The 17,624-nt window shown below is 47.4% G+C and overlaps 1 protein-coding gene across 18 annotated transcripts in view; it reads left to right on the top strand.

Moving 5' to 3' along the window:
- RAPGEF1 (Rap guanine nucleotide exchange factor 1) overlaps positions 1–17,624 on the top strand; it is a 137,139-nt gene that overhangs the window by 68,938 nt on the left and 50,577 nt on the right. For 14 of the 18 annotated variants that reach the window (XM_070799460.1, XM_070799459.1, XM_070799471.1 and 11 more), the window contains 4 exons: positions 2,813–2,952; positions 3,523–3,636; positions 8,005–8,183; positions 12,883–13,039. In XM_070799460.1, the coding sequence (XP_070655561.1) occupies positions 2,813–2,952; positions 3,523–3,636; positions 8,005–8,183; positions 12,883–13,039 (590 nt within the window). The remainder of the gene's footprint in view (positions 1–2,812; positions 2,953–3,522; positions 3,637–8,004; positions 8,184–12,882; positions 13,040–17,624) is intronic. The other 4 variants (XM_070799466.1, XM_070799473.1, XM_070799462.1 and 1 more) reach the window with 1 other exon arrangement.

Here is a 17,624-nt window from a genome sequence, read left to right as displayed (position 1 = left end):
GCAGGGCAGCAGGCTGGAGGAGGAGGAGGAGGAAGCTGGCTTGCCCAGTCTGTGTCTCTGAAGATCTTTGACCACCAAAGAAACCACGCATCCTGCCTATACTTCCCCGTTTGTGTCTGCTTCTCTTGCCCTGCTTTCGGTCTTACTCACCAGGGTAGAAGTCACACCCAAGCATCTGACTTGGGAACCTGTCTGGAGAAGGATGTGCTGTGACGTTGGGGATGCTGAGGCCAGCGTTCTAAGGAGCAGGTGGGGGCAGGAAGAAGAGCAGCCTGAAAGAGAGGCAGAGACCAGCGGGCTCCGGCCGGGTTGAGACTTCCACTCAGCACTAACGGGAGAAGAGAGGGGCGTGTGTGAGGCCTGCCATTCCCTGGGATCCTGAGAAACACCTTCAGTGCTGCAGAGTGTCCCGGTCTGACCTGCAGCCAGTCCACATCACACACTTAGGCACTGAGCAGGTGCCATGTGCCCTGCACATGGACGAGCACCTTCCTGCATTACCGCAGCCAGTAATTTAACCTACGCCACATCAGACATCTCAGGTAGAGCAATGTTCTCAGACAAAACTTGAGACTTAAGAGGTGCTGCTGAAGTCTGTTGACTCAAAACAGTCTGACTACAACTGCCCGGCCTTTTAACTACCCTGTGAATTACCGAAGTTGTTGTAAAGAAGCAAGTATAAACTGTGTGGGCCCCCCTGCTTGGGTGGGGAAGAGGAGGGGAGCCGGAGCAATCACACCATCTGCTGGCATGCTGCGAATCCCAGGGCTGGCGCCACCTGCGAGGACTGGTACCGAGAACCCCGGAGCTCCACGTCGAGCAGCTCCAGCTGAGGAGAGAGGCGCACCAGCCCTCTGTGGATTTGTGTCCTTGCTGGGCTCTAAGAAGAGCTTCCTGCAGCTCTGGCTGGTGGACAGACAGCTGCGAGGCTGGGTTTGGTTTGACTGCCCTTGTGAACGAAGGTCAGGCCTGGCTCCTCTCTCTAGTCCAGAGTGCAAGGGGCTCCTAGATAATTGCAAAGGGCGAATTGTGTATCTGATCCTGCCTGCAGCCTGAAGGTCTTTGACAAGAGGATTGAGGCTTGGCCCCTGATAAGCCAGCACTAGTAGACACAGTGACACGCCTGTAATAGAGGTGCTATGTCATTTATTTGGAAGGGTTTTTTTGTTGTTTTTGGTTTTGTTTTAGTACTAAATTGCTGAGAAAATTGAAAGGGAGTGTATTTTTTTATTTTTTAAATACACTTACTTTTTTTTTCCATTGCATAGAATCATGTTCTCCCTAATTGTCAACCATTTTCAAGTATTTTCTATAAATTTCTGACAGCCAAAGAAGCAGTGCTTTCTGTGGGGTATTTTCTCTTTGGCCGATTTGTTCATTTGTTGAACTAATGTTTCCCGAGCATCTTCTCTGGGCTACGTACAGTGTTAGCACTGGAGACGCAGGCTTGAGCAGGACAGGTACAGTCTTCAGCAAGTGCGTTCTTGTTAGGAGATAAACACACAAATAATAAGATGGTTTCAAATCCTGGAAAGTGCTGTAGTAAATGAAGGAAGGCTGCTCGTTGGGTTGGTTTCTTTGTTTTTTCCCCCAACAGCTTCATTGAGATAGAATTCACATATCTGACTACACGACTCTTTTAAAGTGTAGAATTCAAAGTTGGTTTTTTTTTTTATAGTAATTCACTGGGTTGTGTAACGATCACCAGATTCTAATTTTAGAACACTTCTCCCCCACCAAAAGAAACCTCTTAGTCACCAGCAGCCGCTCTCCATCCCTCTCCGCTCCCTTTAGTCTTAGGCAACCTCTCATCTATTAATACTTTCTGTCTCTAGAGATTTGCCAGTTCTGGACATTGCAGATAAACGGAATTATACAATATGTGGTCTTTTGTGACTAGCTTCTTTCGCTTAGCATCATGTTTTTGAGATTTATCCATGGTGTAGCATATCAGTACGTCACTTAAATGTAGTTTTAGGCCTTTGTGTTTTATTTGTTTTGATGATTGTGAATGGATGCTTCTTACATTTGTTTTGAATGTTCCTTGCTATTGTGTAGAAATAGAATTGATTCTTGTCTGTGACCTTGTTTATGATGTATATCATCTTGTATCCTGTGAGCCTACTAAATTTGTTTGTTAGTACTAGTTTCTTAGTGGATTGCTTCGGATTTTTCATATACAAAATTATTTCATCTACCAACAGTTTTATATCTCCCTTTCCAATCTGGATGGCTTGTGTTGGAGTACAAAATTGAGTAACAGGGATCAAAACTGACACCCTCGTCTTGTTCCTGATTTTGTTGAGAAACCAAATTGTCTTTCACTGTGTCCCTGAGGGTTTTGAACACCTTAGGTCTACTTCAGTCTCCACGGCCAGCTCTGAGGCCTGACGCATGTCACTTGTTGCAGTTCCCTAACCAGACATTGAGGAGGTCCACTCAAAAGGGCCTTCATTCCCAATTCTCATGTCCAGCCCTTCTGCGGTCCCACTGTGGTGTCTTTTCATCTTAGCCGGTTCCCTTGGACGTTGGTTAGATAATCAGATGAACTCTATAGGGACGCATGGAAGTATTTGCGTGTTCGTTTTCCACACCCATTTTGACTGCTTTCACCCTAACTTAGAAGGAAATTGCAAAAATTGAAAGGTGCAAGCAAAAGAGTTCGAATGGATCCATGTTTCCTTTTCTTTGTAACCTCAAACAGAGAAGGGGAACGATTTGCCTGAGGACAACACTCATTTCCACAGAAGGCGAATGAACCACGGCTTCTTCTCACTCTGCCTCTAATAGTCAGTACCTCCTCTGTTTTCAGACTCTCAGCGTTCTCATCTCTCCTCCTTCACCATGAAGCTGAAGGACAAATTCCACTCGCCCAAAATCAAGAGGACGCCATCAAAGAAGGGAAAACCAGCCGAGGTGTCTGTGAAGATTCCAGAGAAGCCCGTGAACAAAGTAAGCTGACTCCAGGTGTTTCTGCTGGCCTGCACCTGCTTTGAACAATGTGTTTGTGCTGTTTCTGAGTTCATGCCCTGGGGACTGAGCTTTCAGTACAGAGCACCTTTCCGGTAGCGCTCCACAGTTCCAGGTGGGGCCTTCTGTGTCCTTGTGAAATAGAAACTTTTAGGATGGGTGAGTGTTTCTCCCATTAATAAGAGTCCAGATCAGTTGGCTAGAACAGTTCTTTTCCAGATGTCATCCTCTGGGCATTTAACACAGCTCAGAGCATCACATTCACACCCCAGGACGCAGCCTCCATGCCCCTAGAGAGGCCCATGTTGCCCCCCGACACACACACGTAGATTTGTGATGTCCAGAACATCCATCATTTGGTTCCAGGGTCCACGCTCTGAAACTTGCTAAACCCTTGAAACCCAACTGAAGATGCCCTCAAACACCAGGAACCTCAGCAGGGCCAGTCAAGCCAGATGTGTTGCAACAGCTGTTGATTTTCATCAACCCCTTCCCTTCAGCTTAAAACGGCCATTTCAAGCTCTGTAGGAATCCAGGTTTCCTCTCTTCCAGGAGGCAACAGACAGATTTCTACCAGAGGGCTACCCTATCCCCTTGGATCTGGAGCAGCAGGCAGTAGAGTTTATGTCCACCAGTGCTGTGGCTTCCAGGTCTCAAAGGCAGAAGGTCAGTGTGATGCTAAGAACAATTGGGTTTGCCTTGCCTTCTACTGCAGAATCCTGGCCCATGGTTTTGGGGATGGAAAAAAAAAATTCTGTTGCAATATCGTTGTGTTCAGTTGGGTGGCAACTGTGGGCTTAATTGTTCAGGAAACAGTCCAAGGAGCCATGGATAAAAGTCAAAGTTTATCCAGGCCTCCATGGTCTTCGGAGCAAAGCAAGCCCAGTGCTCACGGTGAAAGCTTGGGGATTCGGGGATTGGTTTGGGTGTGCTGCTTGGGTCCAACGGGTTCGGGGGGAACGGGTGAGTCTCATCTCTTAAGACCAGCTGTTCTTTCCTTGAGCTGCTAAGATGCTCTGGACAGTTGAGAAGAAGAAGGGCGTGTAAAGTGTAAGGTCTCTTTAAATGTCTCGCAAGACTCCTGAGCGTGATGAGATAGCACAGAACCAGTGTCTCATAGCCAGGGACTCCTTTTGTGCTGCTAGCATTTACCAAGCCTGTTCTTAGCCCCACGCTCAGTGCTTTCACTCGTTCCCTTAATTCTCATTATATCCCTGGGAGGTGGAAACTTAAATTTTGCAGACAAGGAAACTAGGGCTATGGAGCAAAGCCATACAAAGAGCCATACAAAGAGCGGTGACCCAGAGATTGAAACACAGCCACCAGACATCACGTCGAAACTCTGACCGTGTTACGTTTACTCTTTATGAAAGTTTATTTTTTAATACCTAAAAAACCTAATGCTAATCCCCACACATAACTGAACATAAAAACAAAATTAAACTCAGCGAGGTAAAATAAAGACAAGCCTGTCAGATAAGTAGATTCTCAACTCTTTAGTAACTGTCCGCAGTGTAGTCTGTAGAAGTGCTGTTACAGCCCCACTGTGGATTTGACGCCACCAGCACACACTGCCCTGCCACAGAAACACACGGTTGTTGGGTTTTGTGGTGTACTTCCTCTTGTTTTTGTGTTGACCAGCAGAATACCTTAAAATACTAGTTAAAAGTAGGGAAAATAAAGGTTTTCAGTCCAGAGTCTTTCACTGAATCATTTTTCCTGCCCCATCTGTTAACAAAAAGAAGCTAGAGAGCAAGAATGAAATGTGCGTTGTTTACCAGACTGATCTGAATTCCAGATTGAAGAGAGGAATAAAGTGCAAGATTTGGTCTGTACCACAATTATTATTTTTTAAATTCCAATCTGTTTAGCCGCCCCTTGGAGCTGGCTTTTACATGGAACACCAAGAAGAGTGTCAGTTGTCACCTGACGCTGCCCAGAGGGCCCAGAGCAAAATGGCGCGCTAAGCACTGTGTTTTGCTAGTGAACTCTGATAGGGAATTGTTCCAGCCTCTCACTTCTTGGCGTTCCCCGCCGCTTTCTTCTTTATTCCAAGAGAAATGATAGAGGCAACTTGACATTCAAGTACCCTTTCCTTAGGGGGGGCTCCTGCAGACTCCAGGGCACAGCTGGCAATGTCTGGAGACATTTTTGGTTGTCACAACCAGGAGACTGAAGCAGGTGCTACTGACATCTGGTGGGTAGAGGCCAGGGATGCTGGTAGGTGTTGGGCAATGCACAGGACAGCACCTCCCCCACCGCCCACAACAAAGAATCATCTGTCCTAAAATGCCCATGCCGTGGCTGAGAGACAGTTCTCTAGGAAGGAGCTGTATAGATCCTCCCCCAAGGAAGAGCATCCCCTGGTTCCGGGTCATCACCCTTTAAGAAAGGTGGAGTTTCCATGCCCTGTCACCTGCATGATCCAGAGTGAGTTCAAACCCACATGGACGCTCACAGTCAGGACTGGAAGTGTTGGGGGTCTGCCTGCCAGGGTGTGAGCGTTGCTGACTCTGTCAGAGACATCTTACCATAGCCTGTCATCTGCTGTCATCCTTAACTCTTACTTACTGTCTTACAACTTAATGTTTCTGTGTATAGTCTCATTGTTCCCAGGATGTTACCTGGGAAGCTGTAGCTCAGGTAGACAGGAATAGATTCAGATTCACCCACAGCTTACCGCGGGTCTCCCTGTGCCAGGCCCTGTCCTGGGTGGCATCACGATGTCTTCCTTCTCACCTTGACTGTGCACACAAGCTTTCACTGTTCCTAGTACACAGAAAGTGTGGGCTCTGGGCCAAGGTTGCTTAATCAGAATCTGCTATTCCCTTAATTTTATGAAATGCTTCCACAAATATTCTCCCCGAGCACCCCCCACAAGCCTCCTCAGCCCACCCAGCGCAGCCCACCTAGTCTTCCCATTTTGCACACGAGGAGCCTGAAGCCCAGTGGTGCCTTGGGATCGCGGCCTCCCCCAGCCTGCTGGCCTCGGGTGGTTCCAGGTCTGTCTGCGCCATGGTGGCCCCTAACCCCTGATGCACAAGGAAGTGTGCAGGTGGATGCCCCTGCCTCTAAAGGCCCTGGCCTCGGGGTCCTGGTTCCTGGGCCTGCTTCTTCTGGGTGTCTCATTGTAAACTCTTGACTGCTGGCTGCGTTTTGTGAGAAGCCATGGTTTTAACAGCTGGAGAGTGGGGGGAATGCACAGCATTCAGAGGCCACTGAGTCAGGGAGTAGAATCTGCTGGAGCATTAATGGGTGAAACCCGACTCTGCGGGGTGTCACGCCTCTGTTAGGAGCCCAGGGCAGCCTGGTTTGATCTCTCTGCAAATGACAGGAGAATTCTCTGTTGTGAAATACCTGCCACTTTGGAGGCCTCCCATCTTCAGGTCAGCCCCTTTCTCCCTAGCAAACCTGGGGACACATTTTCTTAAAACATTTCCGGCCTCCTCCCCGTTTCGTCATGCCGCTTGAGGAGTTCTGAGGTGCTGAGGTGGCAGTGTTGTGGCCATCGTCCTCTTGCCCAGCCAGCCAGTGTGGTTGTAGTCACGTTTGATGTCTGCACGGCACCATGATTCCTTCAGACTGAGGTTCCTCTGAGCCCCGTGTAGGCCTAGGCAAAGCAGAGCGCTCTTGCCTTGAGCTAGAGAAGCAAGTGCCTGGCCCTTGGAAACGGACGGTAAATAAAGGTGTCAGTTGGTAAAAAGAGAAAAATAAAGTGAGGGCAGAGACCCCCATGCTGGGAATGGGAGCATGGTATCCTGGTGCTCTACAGGGCACCTTTGGGGTAGTGCACCCACTGAGAGGAGCTAAATCAAGTCTCTGAAAGTCGTCCCACTAAAGGGACTAATGACTTCTTAATTCCATCTATGTGGTTTTTCTTTGATAGTCCCATGAAATCCACTATTTAAAAATTTAATTTAAAATGACGTTCCTCGTTATTTTAAAAGAACTAGTGTTCAGAATCATAATCACTTTATTATGTATCACTTTTTAATGTATAGTTTTAAATCTCCTTTTTTAAGAAATTATCTTCTTCTTCTTGGTGGATTTTGTTTATATAGTCTCTGGAGCACAAAGAGCCCATAGGTGGGAGTTTTCCTCACATATACTACCCTTAATTTGCCCTGGGCAAGTAATTGATTCTACTTGAATAGATTATCCATTTTTGGATTTATCTATCTTAACGATTATTCTTGGTTTCCCTCTCCCTGCCAGCCAGCTGGGACCTGGGTTGTTGACCTCAGGGTCAGTGTAAGGAGTGTGTTTACCCACTGACCGTGGATTCAAGGGACCCCCCAGTCAAAGAGGAAAGACTTGGGTGTGGGAATGTGAATGCTGGGAGGTCCAGGGCTCTGTGTTTTTATTTTCTTCCTTGGTGAGCTTTCCTCAGGAGCAGAGATACTCTGGATGCTGTTAGCGGTTGTGGCAGGAGCAGTGCCTGAATTTCTGCTGTCTGTCCAGTTCCTCACCCTTTCACCCCAGGGCTTCCAGGTCCTTTGGGAGAGCCATCTCATCTCATTGAGAGGGCACTGCGTCTGCAGGTCAAATGTGGAAATCCAACAAGGAGTCCTGGAGAATGGGCTTTGAGCACTAATGCCTCTGACCAGTCTCACACAGCCCCCAGGACCTTGAAAGGCCTGGGGTTTCTCAGTTTGATTTCCTGGATAGACGTGCACAGTACCCAAGCATCCTACAGCCATCAGCAAATCAGTCCTCACTATACTTGCTGAGATTAGCAGTGATAGTTCCGTGTAGTGGAGGAGGAGACCCCGGGCGAGTCTGTCTCTGTCTAGGAAGGGACTTAAGAATACCTAAACTGCTTTTCTCCATCCAGCCCCTTCTTCTGCCCCAAGTCTGGCCTCTGTATCCTGATTGCAGTCCTTAGGGAAACAATTTGACTTAGTTTCTGCAGCAAGAAGCCCTTTCCAGTGGCATCAATCTCAAAGTGGTCTACAGGAAATTTTATTTATTTCTTTTAAAAGTCACTCCCTTTAATCTCTCTCCTCCCTCCTTATGCTTAACATTTCCTTTCAGAACCTGAGCTGGCTGGAGGAGAAAGAGAAGGAAGTTGTCAGTGCCTTGCGCTACTTTAAGACCATTGTGGACAAAATGGCTATTGATAAGAAGGTCCTGGAGATGCTCCCAGGGTCCGCCAGCAAGGTGCTGGAGGCCATCTTACCCCTGGTGCAGAGCGACCCTCGAATTCAGCACAGGTGAGTTGCTGTGGGGTGTGTTACAGCTGTGGAGGCATAGCAGCACCTTGGTTTGGGGGCCATTCACACCCAACGTTTCTGCGAACAGCAAGGAGTGCCAGGAGGAAAAGGAGCCCTCCAGCCCCTGCCCCCAGCCTTGCCCCGTGGTCGCCACCTGGCTTTCTCCCAAGGTTGAGGTCACTGTTACTCACGAGGCCTCGACACTGAGGAAGCACACCACCGCTGCTGGGGGGTGGCCTCCGGGTAAGCCTGGGGTTCCTTTTTCATACTGGCTGGCTCATTGGCAATCATCCTATTGATTCGGACACATTTTCCCCAGTTCCCTGTGTTAACCATAGTTTATTGTGACACCAAATCCTGCCAGTATTTAGCTGCTTAGAGATCTTGACCGCTTACATTATTAAGCCAAAAAAGGCAGAGAGGAATCCCAGTAGAGCATGGACTAGTGAAACCTTGAGTTGTATCAAGCCAGGTCCTCCCAGACGGCGGCTGGATTCATTGGAAGCCAGGTACGGGGATGGAGTCAGCTTTTGTTGGGTAGTGCTTCTTTTTTTGCTAGAGTTCATTTTCCTCTGAAAGGTTAGTCAGCGGCTTGCCTCTGTGTTTGTTGTTAACCACAGAAAGAAAAGCAGGATTGAATGTAATCTCCAGTGAGAGTCTTGCAGGAGCTTTCTCATGAGAGGCTGTCAGATGCCTGCTGGCTCTGTTTTCCTTCCCTGGTGCCTGTTGGGGATAAACATCTCTCTTTCAGTTCCCCAGGATGGTTTAGTGTCCTTGTAGCCCCACGGGGCTAAGCGTTTATGAACCGCTTTCGGACCTTGGCAATGAAGGGCATGATTTTCTTCTTTTGGGAGATAAAGCAAGCAGTATCTTCATTTCCAAGAAGCTACCTGCCCTGGGGTTTCTGCTGGGCCCTGTAGATTCTGCTGAGCCCTGTCTTCTGCTTCTGCTGGTGGTCTTCTGGCTGGAAGCTCACTGGAGCCAGTTGGTGGGGAAGGATACAGTGTTGATAGGGCTTTGCCTGGTTCTGTCTTCATTTTCCACAGTAGGCTGCCGTCATGTACCCAAGCCTCAGGGGCAACCAGTTGCTTCAGTGCCTTGTTAGAGGCCCATGGAGGCCTCTGTGAGACAAGTGCTGTGCTTTCCCAGTAGGTCCCCAGTGCCCGGCTTGTGGACGGGCCTGGTGCGGCTCTCCTTGGGGGGAATGTGCCTAACAGTAAGCTGGTTTCAGGTGCATAGACAGCTTTCTGTGAAATGCTCTGATAGACTTCTCATGGGCTGGGCCCACCATGGGAGACTTCAGATCTGGTTGAAAACACCAACTCCCCCACTGTCTAACCAGGTGCCAATTTTATGGAAGGCGAGTTGCAAGAGAGTCACACTTACTAAACTTCCTGGGGGAGGAGACGCTGGGGCCAGACCTGAAGTCAAGGCAGGCGCTGGATGGGCACTGGGAGCAGGAGAAGACAACCAGAGGAACCAGGGCAGCAGGCAGGTGTGTCCCAGGAGGGAAGAGACTCACAGTTATGTGAGCAGAGTGTGACCACATGGGTGCCGACTGCTGGAGCCCCGCACCCACCACCTCGTGTGCCCCCCTCCCTGGGAGAGTCAGCATGGCCACCTTCACCAAGTCCTGTGAGAGCGCTGGCCCCGCGCTGCTGCCGAGCCTCACGCCCCCAAATGTCAGCCAACAGCTCTGCTGGGGAAGCTACTTTCTAGACATGCAAGCTCTGGGAGACTTGATCAAGTGATATGACAGTGGTCTGGGGTGTGTTTCTGTCCGTGGGGAGGTTTTATAATTACTTAACATCTATAACCATTTCCTTGAGGGGAAAAGAGAAATGCCTGGGTGTGGCCACAAGAAACAATGGTTTTTTCCCTTTCTTTTTTTCCTGGTAGTCCTTTGGTTAATACCATTTAAGGGATATTTTTCCTCCTGAAATTTTTCAAAAGCCAATTTATGATATTTTTATTGCTTTCCCTAACGTGATCGAATATACTCCCTCAAATGTTTCTGTCAGCTTCCTTCCACCATCTCATTCCTCCTGGCACGGTTGTTGGTTACATGTGTGTTAGTTGCTCAGTCATGTCCAATTCTTTGCAACCCTGTGGACTGTAGCCCACCAGGCTCCTCTGTCCATGGGATTCTCCAGGCAAGAATACTGGAGTGGGTTGCCATGCCCTCCTCCAGGGGATCTTCCTGACCCAGGGATCAAACCTGCTTTTCCTGCATTGGCAGGTGGATTCTTGACTGCTGAGCCCCCCGGGAAGCCTGTTTGTTGGCTGGGAGAGTGTTATCCTGCCTGCTCTGTGGGTGGGGTTCCAGCAGGCAGACTTTTGGCTCCCCTTCTCCCCTGTTCCCAGGGCAGTGGTGACAGGCCTGTGAACAAGCAGCTGGCTGCTGCTTGTGGGCAATGAACGGAAGTGTGAGAGCAGGATCCCTGCTCGCCCTCCATGTAGACGGCTTTGCTCCATTTTGGAAGCAGATGAACTGGTCCTCTGGACATTTTTATGGTACAGGAACCTCCTTCCTTTTTTAATGTCCTTCCTGTTACATTTAGACACAGGACTATTCTTCCTCCAAGCTAATGATGTGAAGGGTGGACACAATTACCAGTATTTTTAGGTGATTTCAGGAAAATGTTAACATCCAGTGCAGGTAGGAATTGAGCATCACGTAAAAGTGACCCCTCCCAGCTCTTTCATCTAATTATCACCAGGTGCTTTGGTGGCATCCGCTCAGGCGGGGCTGGGAGGCCAGTCTTTGTTTAAAAAGGCCTCATCTGGGAGGAGAGGCAGAACTGCTAGGAGCACCTTCCCTTTCAAGACCACATCACCTATGATCCAGCCCCCAGGAAAGTCTAAAAGTTTTGTTTTATTCTCCTAGTCGTCCTTCCTAAGAGAATAGGTGTTACATTGAATACTCTGCATTTATATTATCCTCTAAAGCAGCCAAACCCTGGCTTTCTTGCGGCTCCTATTTCACATTTCTTTTCTCCCTGTTGGAACACGCACGGGGTAGAGTGAACGGCAGAGTAGGAGACCAGTCTCCTGGAAATTCTCTTCCTCCTTATCTGATTCTGAAGAGCTTCTTGTTCGAGCCTTGTTTGGTTCAGGTGTGTGTGTTTTTTTTTAATGGCTTTATTTTTAGAAGCTGTTTTAATCATCTTACAATATTATGTATTTTTTTTACAATTATATCTGTGGAGAAAAAGCATACCTTTGGCTGCTAATATCAGCTTCTTTTTTTTTTTTTAATGGGGGAGGTAGCAGTCCACAAATTTTCTACACTTTTGGTCTTCTTCTATTGTAATACATAATATTAAAAGATAGAAAAATAATTCCTTCCATAAATCCTCAGGATAATTATCTTTAGTTATTTTAGAAATATGTGTAAGGTATAAAACATCTTCATTTTGGCCTCTACTCTACAATTGTTAGGGCCTCCGAAAGTACTTGGGGCTTGTTTTGTGTTGTTGCGAAGTTGATACCTCTGCCACCACCATGGGTCACCTCGCCTCTGACTTACCCTTCTTAAAGTACCCTTCATTAGTGCATTCCTCTGACTTCTCAACCATGGTTTATTGCAGGGGATGACAAAGCCAAGCCAATGTTAGAAGGAATTCTAGTACATTTCAGGTCTCTTTGAACTCATATTTAAAGGTTTTTCCTTGAGACTTCCCTTGTTGGAAATGGTGGTCCAGTGGTTAAGACTTCACTCATCTACTGCAGGGGGCACAGGTTTGATCCCTGGTCTTGGAACTAAGATACAAAAAAAAAGCTGTTCTCTAAAAGACCCTGCCTGCTAAAACCCCACAAACCTGTTGGCTCCTCATGACACATATGGGTTTTTACTTTCTTAACACCAGAAATGCTTTGTATTGGAGTACACCCGATTATTTGTGGTAGTTTCAGGTGAACAAGGAAGGGACTCAGCCATACATATACATATATGCATTCTTCCCCAAACCCCCTCCCATCCAGGCTGAAGCTTAGGTTCTCAGTGTGTCATTACAGAAAGAATTCAGTGAGAGACAAAGTGAGAGGTGAAAAGTGAAGTTGCTCAGTTGTGTCCTACTCTTTGTGATTCCATGGACTGTAGGCTACCAGGCTCCTCTGTCTTCCAGGCAAGAGTACAGGAGTGGGTTGCCATTTCCTTCTCCAGGGATTCTTCCCGACCCAGGGATCAACCCAGGTCTCCTGCATTGCAGGCAGACACTTTACCATCTGAGCTACCAGGGAAGCCCAAGTGATAGGTAAGAAGTGGATTTACTTAGAAACACACTCCATAGAGTGTGGGCCATCTCGGAAGGTGAGAGCAGCCTATGAGTTTTTATCTAATTCAGAATAAGAAGTGTACAACACTCTGACTTACTCGGAGGAGAGGAAGGTGGGCCATTCCTTGAGAGACGTTATCAGAATCTCGTGGAAGATGTGAAGTTTGAAAAAGCACGTAAACTCTCGTGGTGGAATTTTTATACGTTATAGTTGAGAAATGGAAAAAAAACTTAGACCAGAATATAAAGCTCCACAAAATTTTCATCGGATGGAAGAAAATAGGTTCAGGGAGGAAAAGTGTATTTATTAAAAGGAGGTGCATATTTTATAGAAAGGACTGAGAAACCCGAGTCACTGAGAAACTAGGTCTGTGCTAAACAGAAGACTTAATATTCTCTTGAAAATCTCCTCCTGCCTCCAGCTCAGCCCTCTCCTCCTGCTACAGCCGAGTGTACCAAAGTCTCGCCAATCTCATCCGTTGGTCTGACCAAGTGATGCTGGAAGGCGTGAACTCAGAAGATAAAGAGATGGTGACAACTGTGAAGGGGGTCATCAAGGCCGTGCTGGATGGAGTGAAGGTACGTGCGGGTTCCCAGTGGGCCTCAGCAGGGACTTGGAGCTGCCTCACTGCCAGCTGTTGGTCTCACAAGAACTCGTTCCTGAACTCCTGAACATCGGAGTGAACCTCTTCCAGTGTCTGCTGTTGGGTGCCGCTCTGTCTCACAGCTGTTTCTATCTCTCTGGTGCACATGCTCTTACGGCCGCATCACCTTTGGTGGGCTGGGCCCATAGTTAGAAAAGCTGCCGGAGGCAGGCAGCCTGTCCTGGGCCTTGTGTTAAATCTGCACTGAGTCTTTATACTGCAGCTCTGGCTGGGCACACCTGCCAGCTCGACAAAGGCTGGTGGAAACTGTTCTTGCGTTGACTCTTAGCAAAACTCCCAGCATGTCAACTGCTACCATTTCATATTCTAAGAACTTCTTAGAGTATGAAAGCAGGATTAGTAGAAAAGCAGGATTGAGAAGAGTTAGAAGTACAACTGAAATCTATGATGTAGTTTGTGAATTTACTACCCAGGGAAGTCAGAAATGGCATAATAGAAAATTATGAATCATTGTTAAGGTGGGAAGCAAAGTCCTTCTAAGGAAGGTTCTATGGTTCTGGAATTGGGGTCCAAGGGACAAACCCTAATTGAGAAAATAAGTTCCAGTGAATAAGGAGCAAGGCAGAATGTAGGGCAGAAAACAGGTGGGAGCCTGCAGGTCAGGACGAGGGCTGTGAGCGGTGAACAGGTGTGGACCCTGCTGTTAGACGAGGCTGTGTGATATCGTGGAAGGAGGGCTAGGCTGGAGCCCAGTTAGATTTCACACCCGCGTTCACCTCAACTTACCAGTCTGTGAACTGGAGCAATTTCCTCAAGTGCTCTGAACCTTAGTTAACTCATCTATAAAACACATGTAGTTATGGCACCCTATATCATGGGGCTGTAGGAAGGATTAAATTATTTAATGCATGTAAAGCTTTTAGAACTATGTCTGGCATGCGAAGCACTCAGATCTTAGCTGCTGTTTATTATTAATTATGTGGTGCTAGAGGTGCACTTTGCAAATAGACCTCTTGGCTTGAAAAACTGTGGTGTTCTCCTCTCTAGACCTTCCTGTCCAAAATGGCGGCCGGGGTACTTACTCTAGGTCCAAAGACTTCCTTCCCCATTCAACCATGCTACTAGACTCCTAAAAGCTGCCTCCCTGGACAGGTATTCCCCAGAAGCTCTGGAGAGTAGAGTAAGGACCCCCTGATGGGTAGAAATTACAAATGGAAGGCTGAGAAAGTGTTACTTAACATTCCACACTGCTCTGGAATGAATATTGGAGAAGGAAATGGCAACCCACTCCAGTGTTCTTGCCTGGAGAATCCCAGGGACGGGGGAGCCTGGTGGGCTGCCGTCCATGGGGTCGCACAGAGTCGGACACGACTGAAGCGACTTAGCAGCAGCAGCTGGAATGAACCGTGTGGACTGGGGTGATCTGGGTGGCTCCCTGCTCTGTATGAGCTCTGTATAGGGCTGCTCTGTCTTCGGGGACTTCCTGGAGCTTACTCAGAGGCAGGCGGGACTGGACACCATCACAGCATCCTCTGAGAGTTCCCAGTCTCTTCATCCCCAGAACAGTTAGGCCCTGTACCACCAGCTTTGGCCATGAAACCTACAGAGGCAGACCGCGGTCGCTGCTGTGTAGGGCCTGGTGTCGCTCTCCAGACCTGGCACCTGGTCACACATTCTCCCATGCAGGCCTCCTGGTCACTCTCTGAGGTCAGCAGGACAAGTGAGACGTGACCAGGGCCACGATTCGCCATCAGGGTGTGTGCACCTCTGCCTCGCCTCGCCTCTTCCTGTTCAGGCTTCTGGAAATGCTATTATTGACAAGTGTTATTTCTCAGGTGACATTGTTAACGTTTCCTTCTACTGCATGATTATAATAAGATGTTTAAAACAAGTCAGAACGTCACAAATACAAGAGTTTCCAGGCATGAAGCTTTGTGACATTCCCAAGTGGATTTTCTTTATGGGATCATGAACACGCCACTGTCAGTTGAAAAGTTGTCTAAAAGAAAATTTATCGGGTTTTTTCAGATTGACCAGGATGAGAGAGGGGAGGGAGCAAGAAAGAGACACCTGTTGATTATGAACCTGTCAGTGTCTGAACTTTTACACAATTGTCCCTAAAATATTTTAAGCAGAACAGAGATTCTCTCAGTGAGGAGCTTGGGAAATTTAGATTTGTTTCTTTTATTCAGGAAGCCATTAGTGAGAATCTCCTGTGTGCTGCGCAGTGTGGTGGAATTAGGAAGATAGTGATAAAACTGGCACAGTCCCTGACCTGATGGAATTTACAATCTAAAGGTGGAAAGGGCAACAGCCAAAGACCCGTAATTGTATAATTAATTATAATAGGAATGGGGCTATAGAGGAAAATGGGCATGAGGTCTTACTTGGGTCTTGGGGACCTTCATTTTTCAGGGTGATCAGAGATGCTTCCCCAGGGATGCTCCCAGGCAGGCTGAAGCCTATAGGATGAGCAGGACCTGGCCTGCGTCACCAAGGGATATCTGTGGTTGGAGTCAGTCAAGACAGCAGGGACAATCTGGAACCTGTGGTGCTGGCACTTGTTGTTAAGGTCTAAGTTGTCATAACACTGACAGTTGACTCCCCACTTAACTCAAAGGCCCTCTCTTCCCATTTGCTGTAGGAACCACCTCCAGCCCAGGACTTGGCTGTTGGAGGACTGAGTTTCTTGAGGTCAAACAGATACACGAGTTTGTCCTTTCAAAACCAAGACTCCACCTCTTCCTTGTTTTGCCTTTCCAGCATTCCTTCTCCTCTCAGGTGTACAGCTTCTTACCCGTCTCTCTAGACTCTGCTCTACCTCTTTTCAGATCCTCTTGGATCTCCCTGCTGAGTCCTCCAGCTTCTCCAACAGCACACACACACATTTAGTTTTTTGATTGAGGGAAAGAAAAAAGCCGCCTTCTTGCACTGACCTGGGGGAAAAACTTTGGAATACCCACAGTTCTGTCCTTTGACAGTCACCAACCAAAACTGTTCTTCTGTACCAGACTCACCTTGAATAAGGTGAATATTTTGAAAGAAATATTTTCCTGACTGTATGAGCTACGGGTAGATTTGACTAAAAGTAAATCCAAAATAATCCTGGCTTCAAGAGGTAGAACTTTATTTCTCCTTCATGTGTAAGATGCCTAGTGATAGGCACTCCAAGGCCAGTGTGGCATTTTCACAGACTGGCCGGGATGTGCTCTCCTGTCCTGCTTTCTCATCATCGTAACACACAGATTCCACTTCATGGTGCAGAATGGCTGTTCAGTCTCCATCAGTTACAAGTACTAGCAAGGAGGAAAAGAGAATAGGAAGTTGTGCCTTCTCTATTTGCTGGTACTTACTCCAAGGCCTCACAAACTCTCACATTTTATTGGCCAGAACTTAGTCATGTGCCCGAGTGAAATTCTGTTAACAAAGAAGAGCAGATACCGTGGGGCACCTGGCTGTCTCTGCCACACTGACATTTAAGATCAGCCATCGCTTTTATTCCCTGTTCAGCCTATTTTAAGATTTTTTATTATGACAAAGTTTAGACATTTGCAAAAAGAGAACAGTGTAATGAAGCCTGATCTCAGAGCTTCCATGGTTGGCCAGTCTTGTTCCTTCCAGACCTCTTCCTGCCCCTCTGGTTTATTTGGAAGCGAATTTTAGACATCCTAACATCCGTTCCTCTGTAAATACCTTAGCACATAGCTTCAGAGCAGGGCACTTTTTTGCGAAGGGCCAGATAGATGTTTTAGGTTTCTGGGGCTGTGCTTGGTCTTTGCTGCATGTTGGCCTGGTGCGTAGTCTTTGTTTTTTGTTTTAATTTCATTTTTTTTAAAAAAGCATTTTTACCTTGAGAGCCTTACAGAAGTGTCAGGGTGTGTAATTTCCTCGGTTCTGTCTCATCACAACAAAAATTTGACGCGATGCACGTTAAAGCCCTCAGCGTGTCACAGCTCTCGGACAGTGTTATAGCTCTGTGTTACAGCGCAGTTTTATTTAGAAAATAAAGGAAAATACATCCTCGAGACGTGAGGGCATGCGGACCCAAAAGACGCCAAGAAAAGAGAAAAAGAGTGTGCATGCAGAGGAGAAAGACAACCCCCCCACACACCCTTTGGCTCCTCTTTTTATATGTTTTTTCCCTCCCCCGGGTCTGCCCTATGTAAATTGGGCTAGCCAGGAGCGCTGATCTACCTGAGGTCCTCACTCCGTCAGTCGTCAGTCGGACCTTCCTTTGTTCTATTTTCGCCACCGCCATTCTGGACTCCTTTGTCCTATGCTAACTACCTAACAGAAGCAAGCCCTTGGCTGGATTTGGCCTGCAGGGAGTAACTTGCTGTTTCTAAACAGTTTGTTTTTCAATTTCATATCCAAATAAATTCCACACACTGTTATTCATTAATAGGTGTCTAAAGTTCTCCCTTCTCTGTAGTTTTATCCTTGCAGCTTATTTGTGTGTGTTTAAGGAGGGGTTGTTTCTCCTGAGAGTCTCCCATACTCTGGCTTTGCTGATTACATCTTTACAGTATTATTTAACATGTTCCTCTGTCTCTCGAGGG

This window comes from Bos indicus, chromosome 11 (assembly GCF_029378745.1).
Source record: "Bos indicus isolate NIAB-ARS_2022 breed Sahiwal x Tharparkar chromosome 11, NIAB-ARS_B.indTharparkar_mat_pri_1.0, whole genome shotgun sequence".
Taxonomy (NCBI): Eukaryota; Metazoa; Chordata; class Mammalia; order Artiodactyla; family Bovidae; genus Bos; species Bos indicus.
The sequence above is the reverse complement of the archived record's forward strand: the minus strand, read 5'-3'. Positions and strand labels throughout refer to the sequence as shown.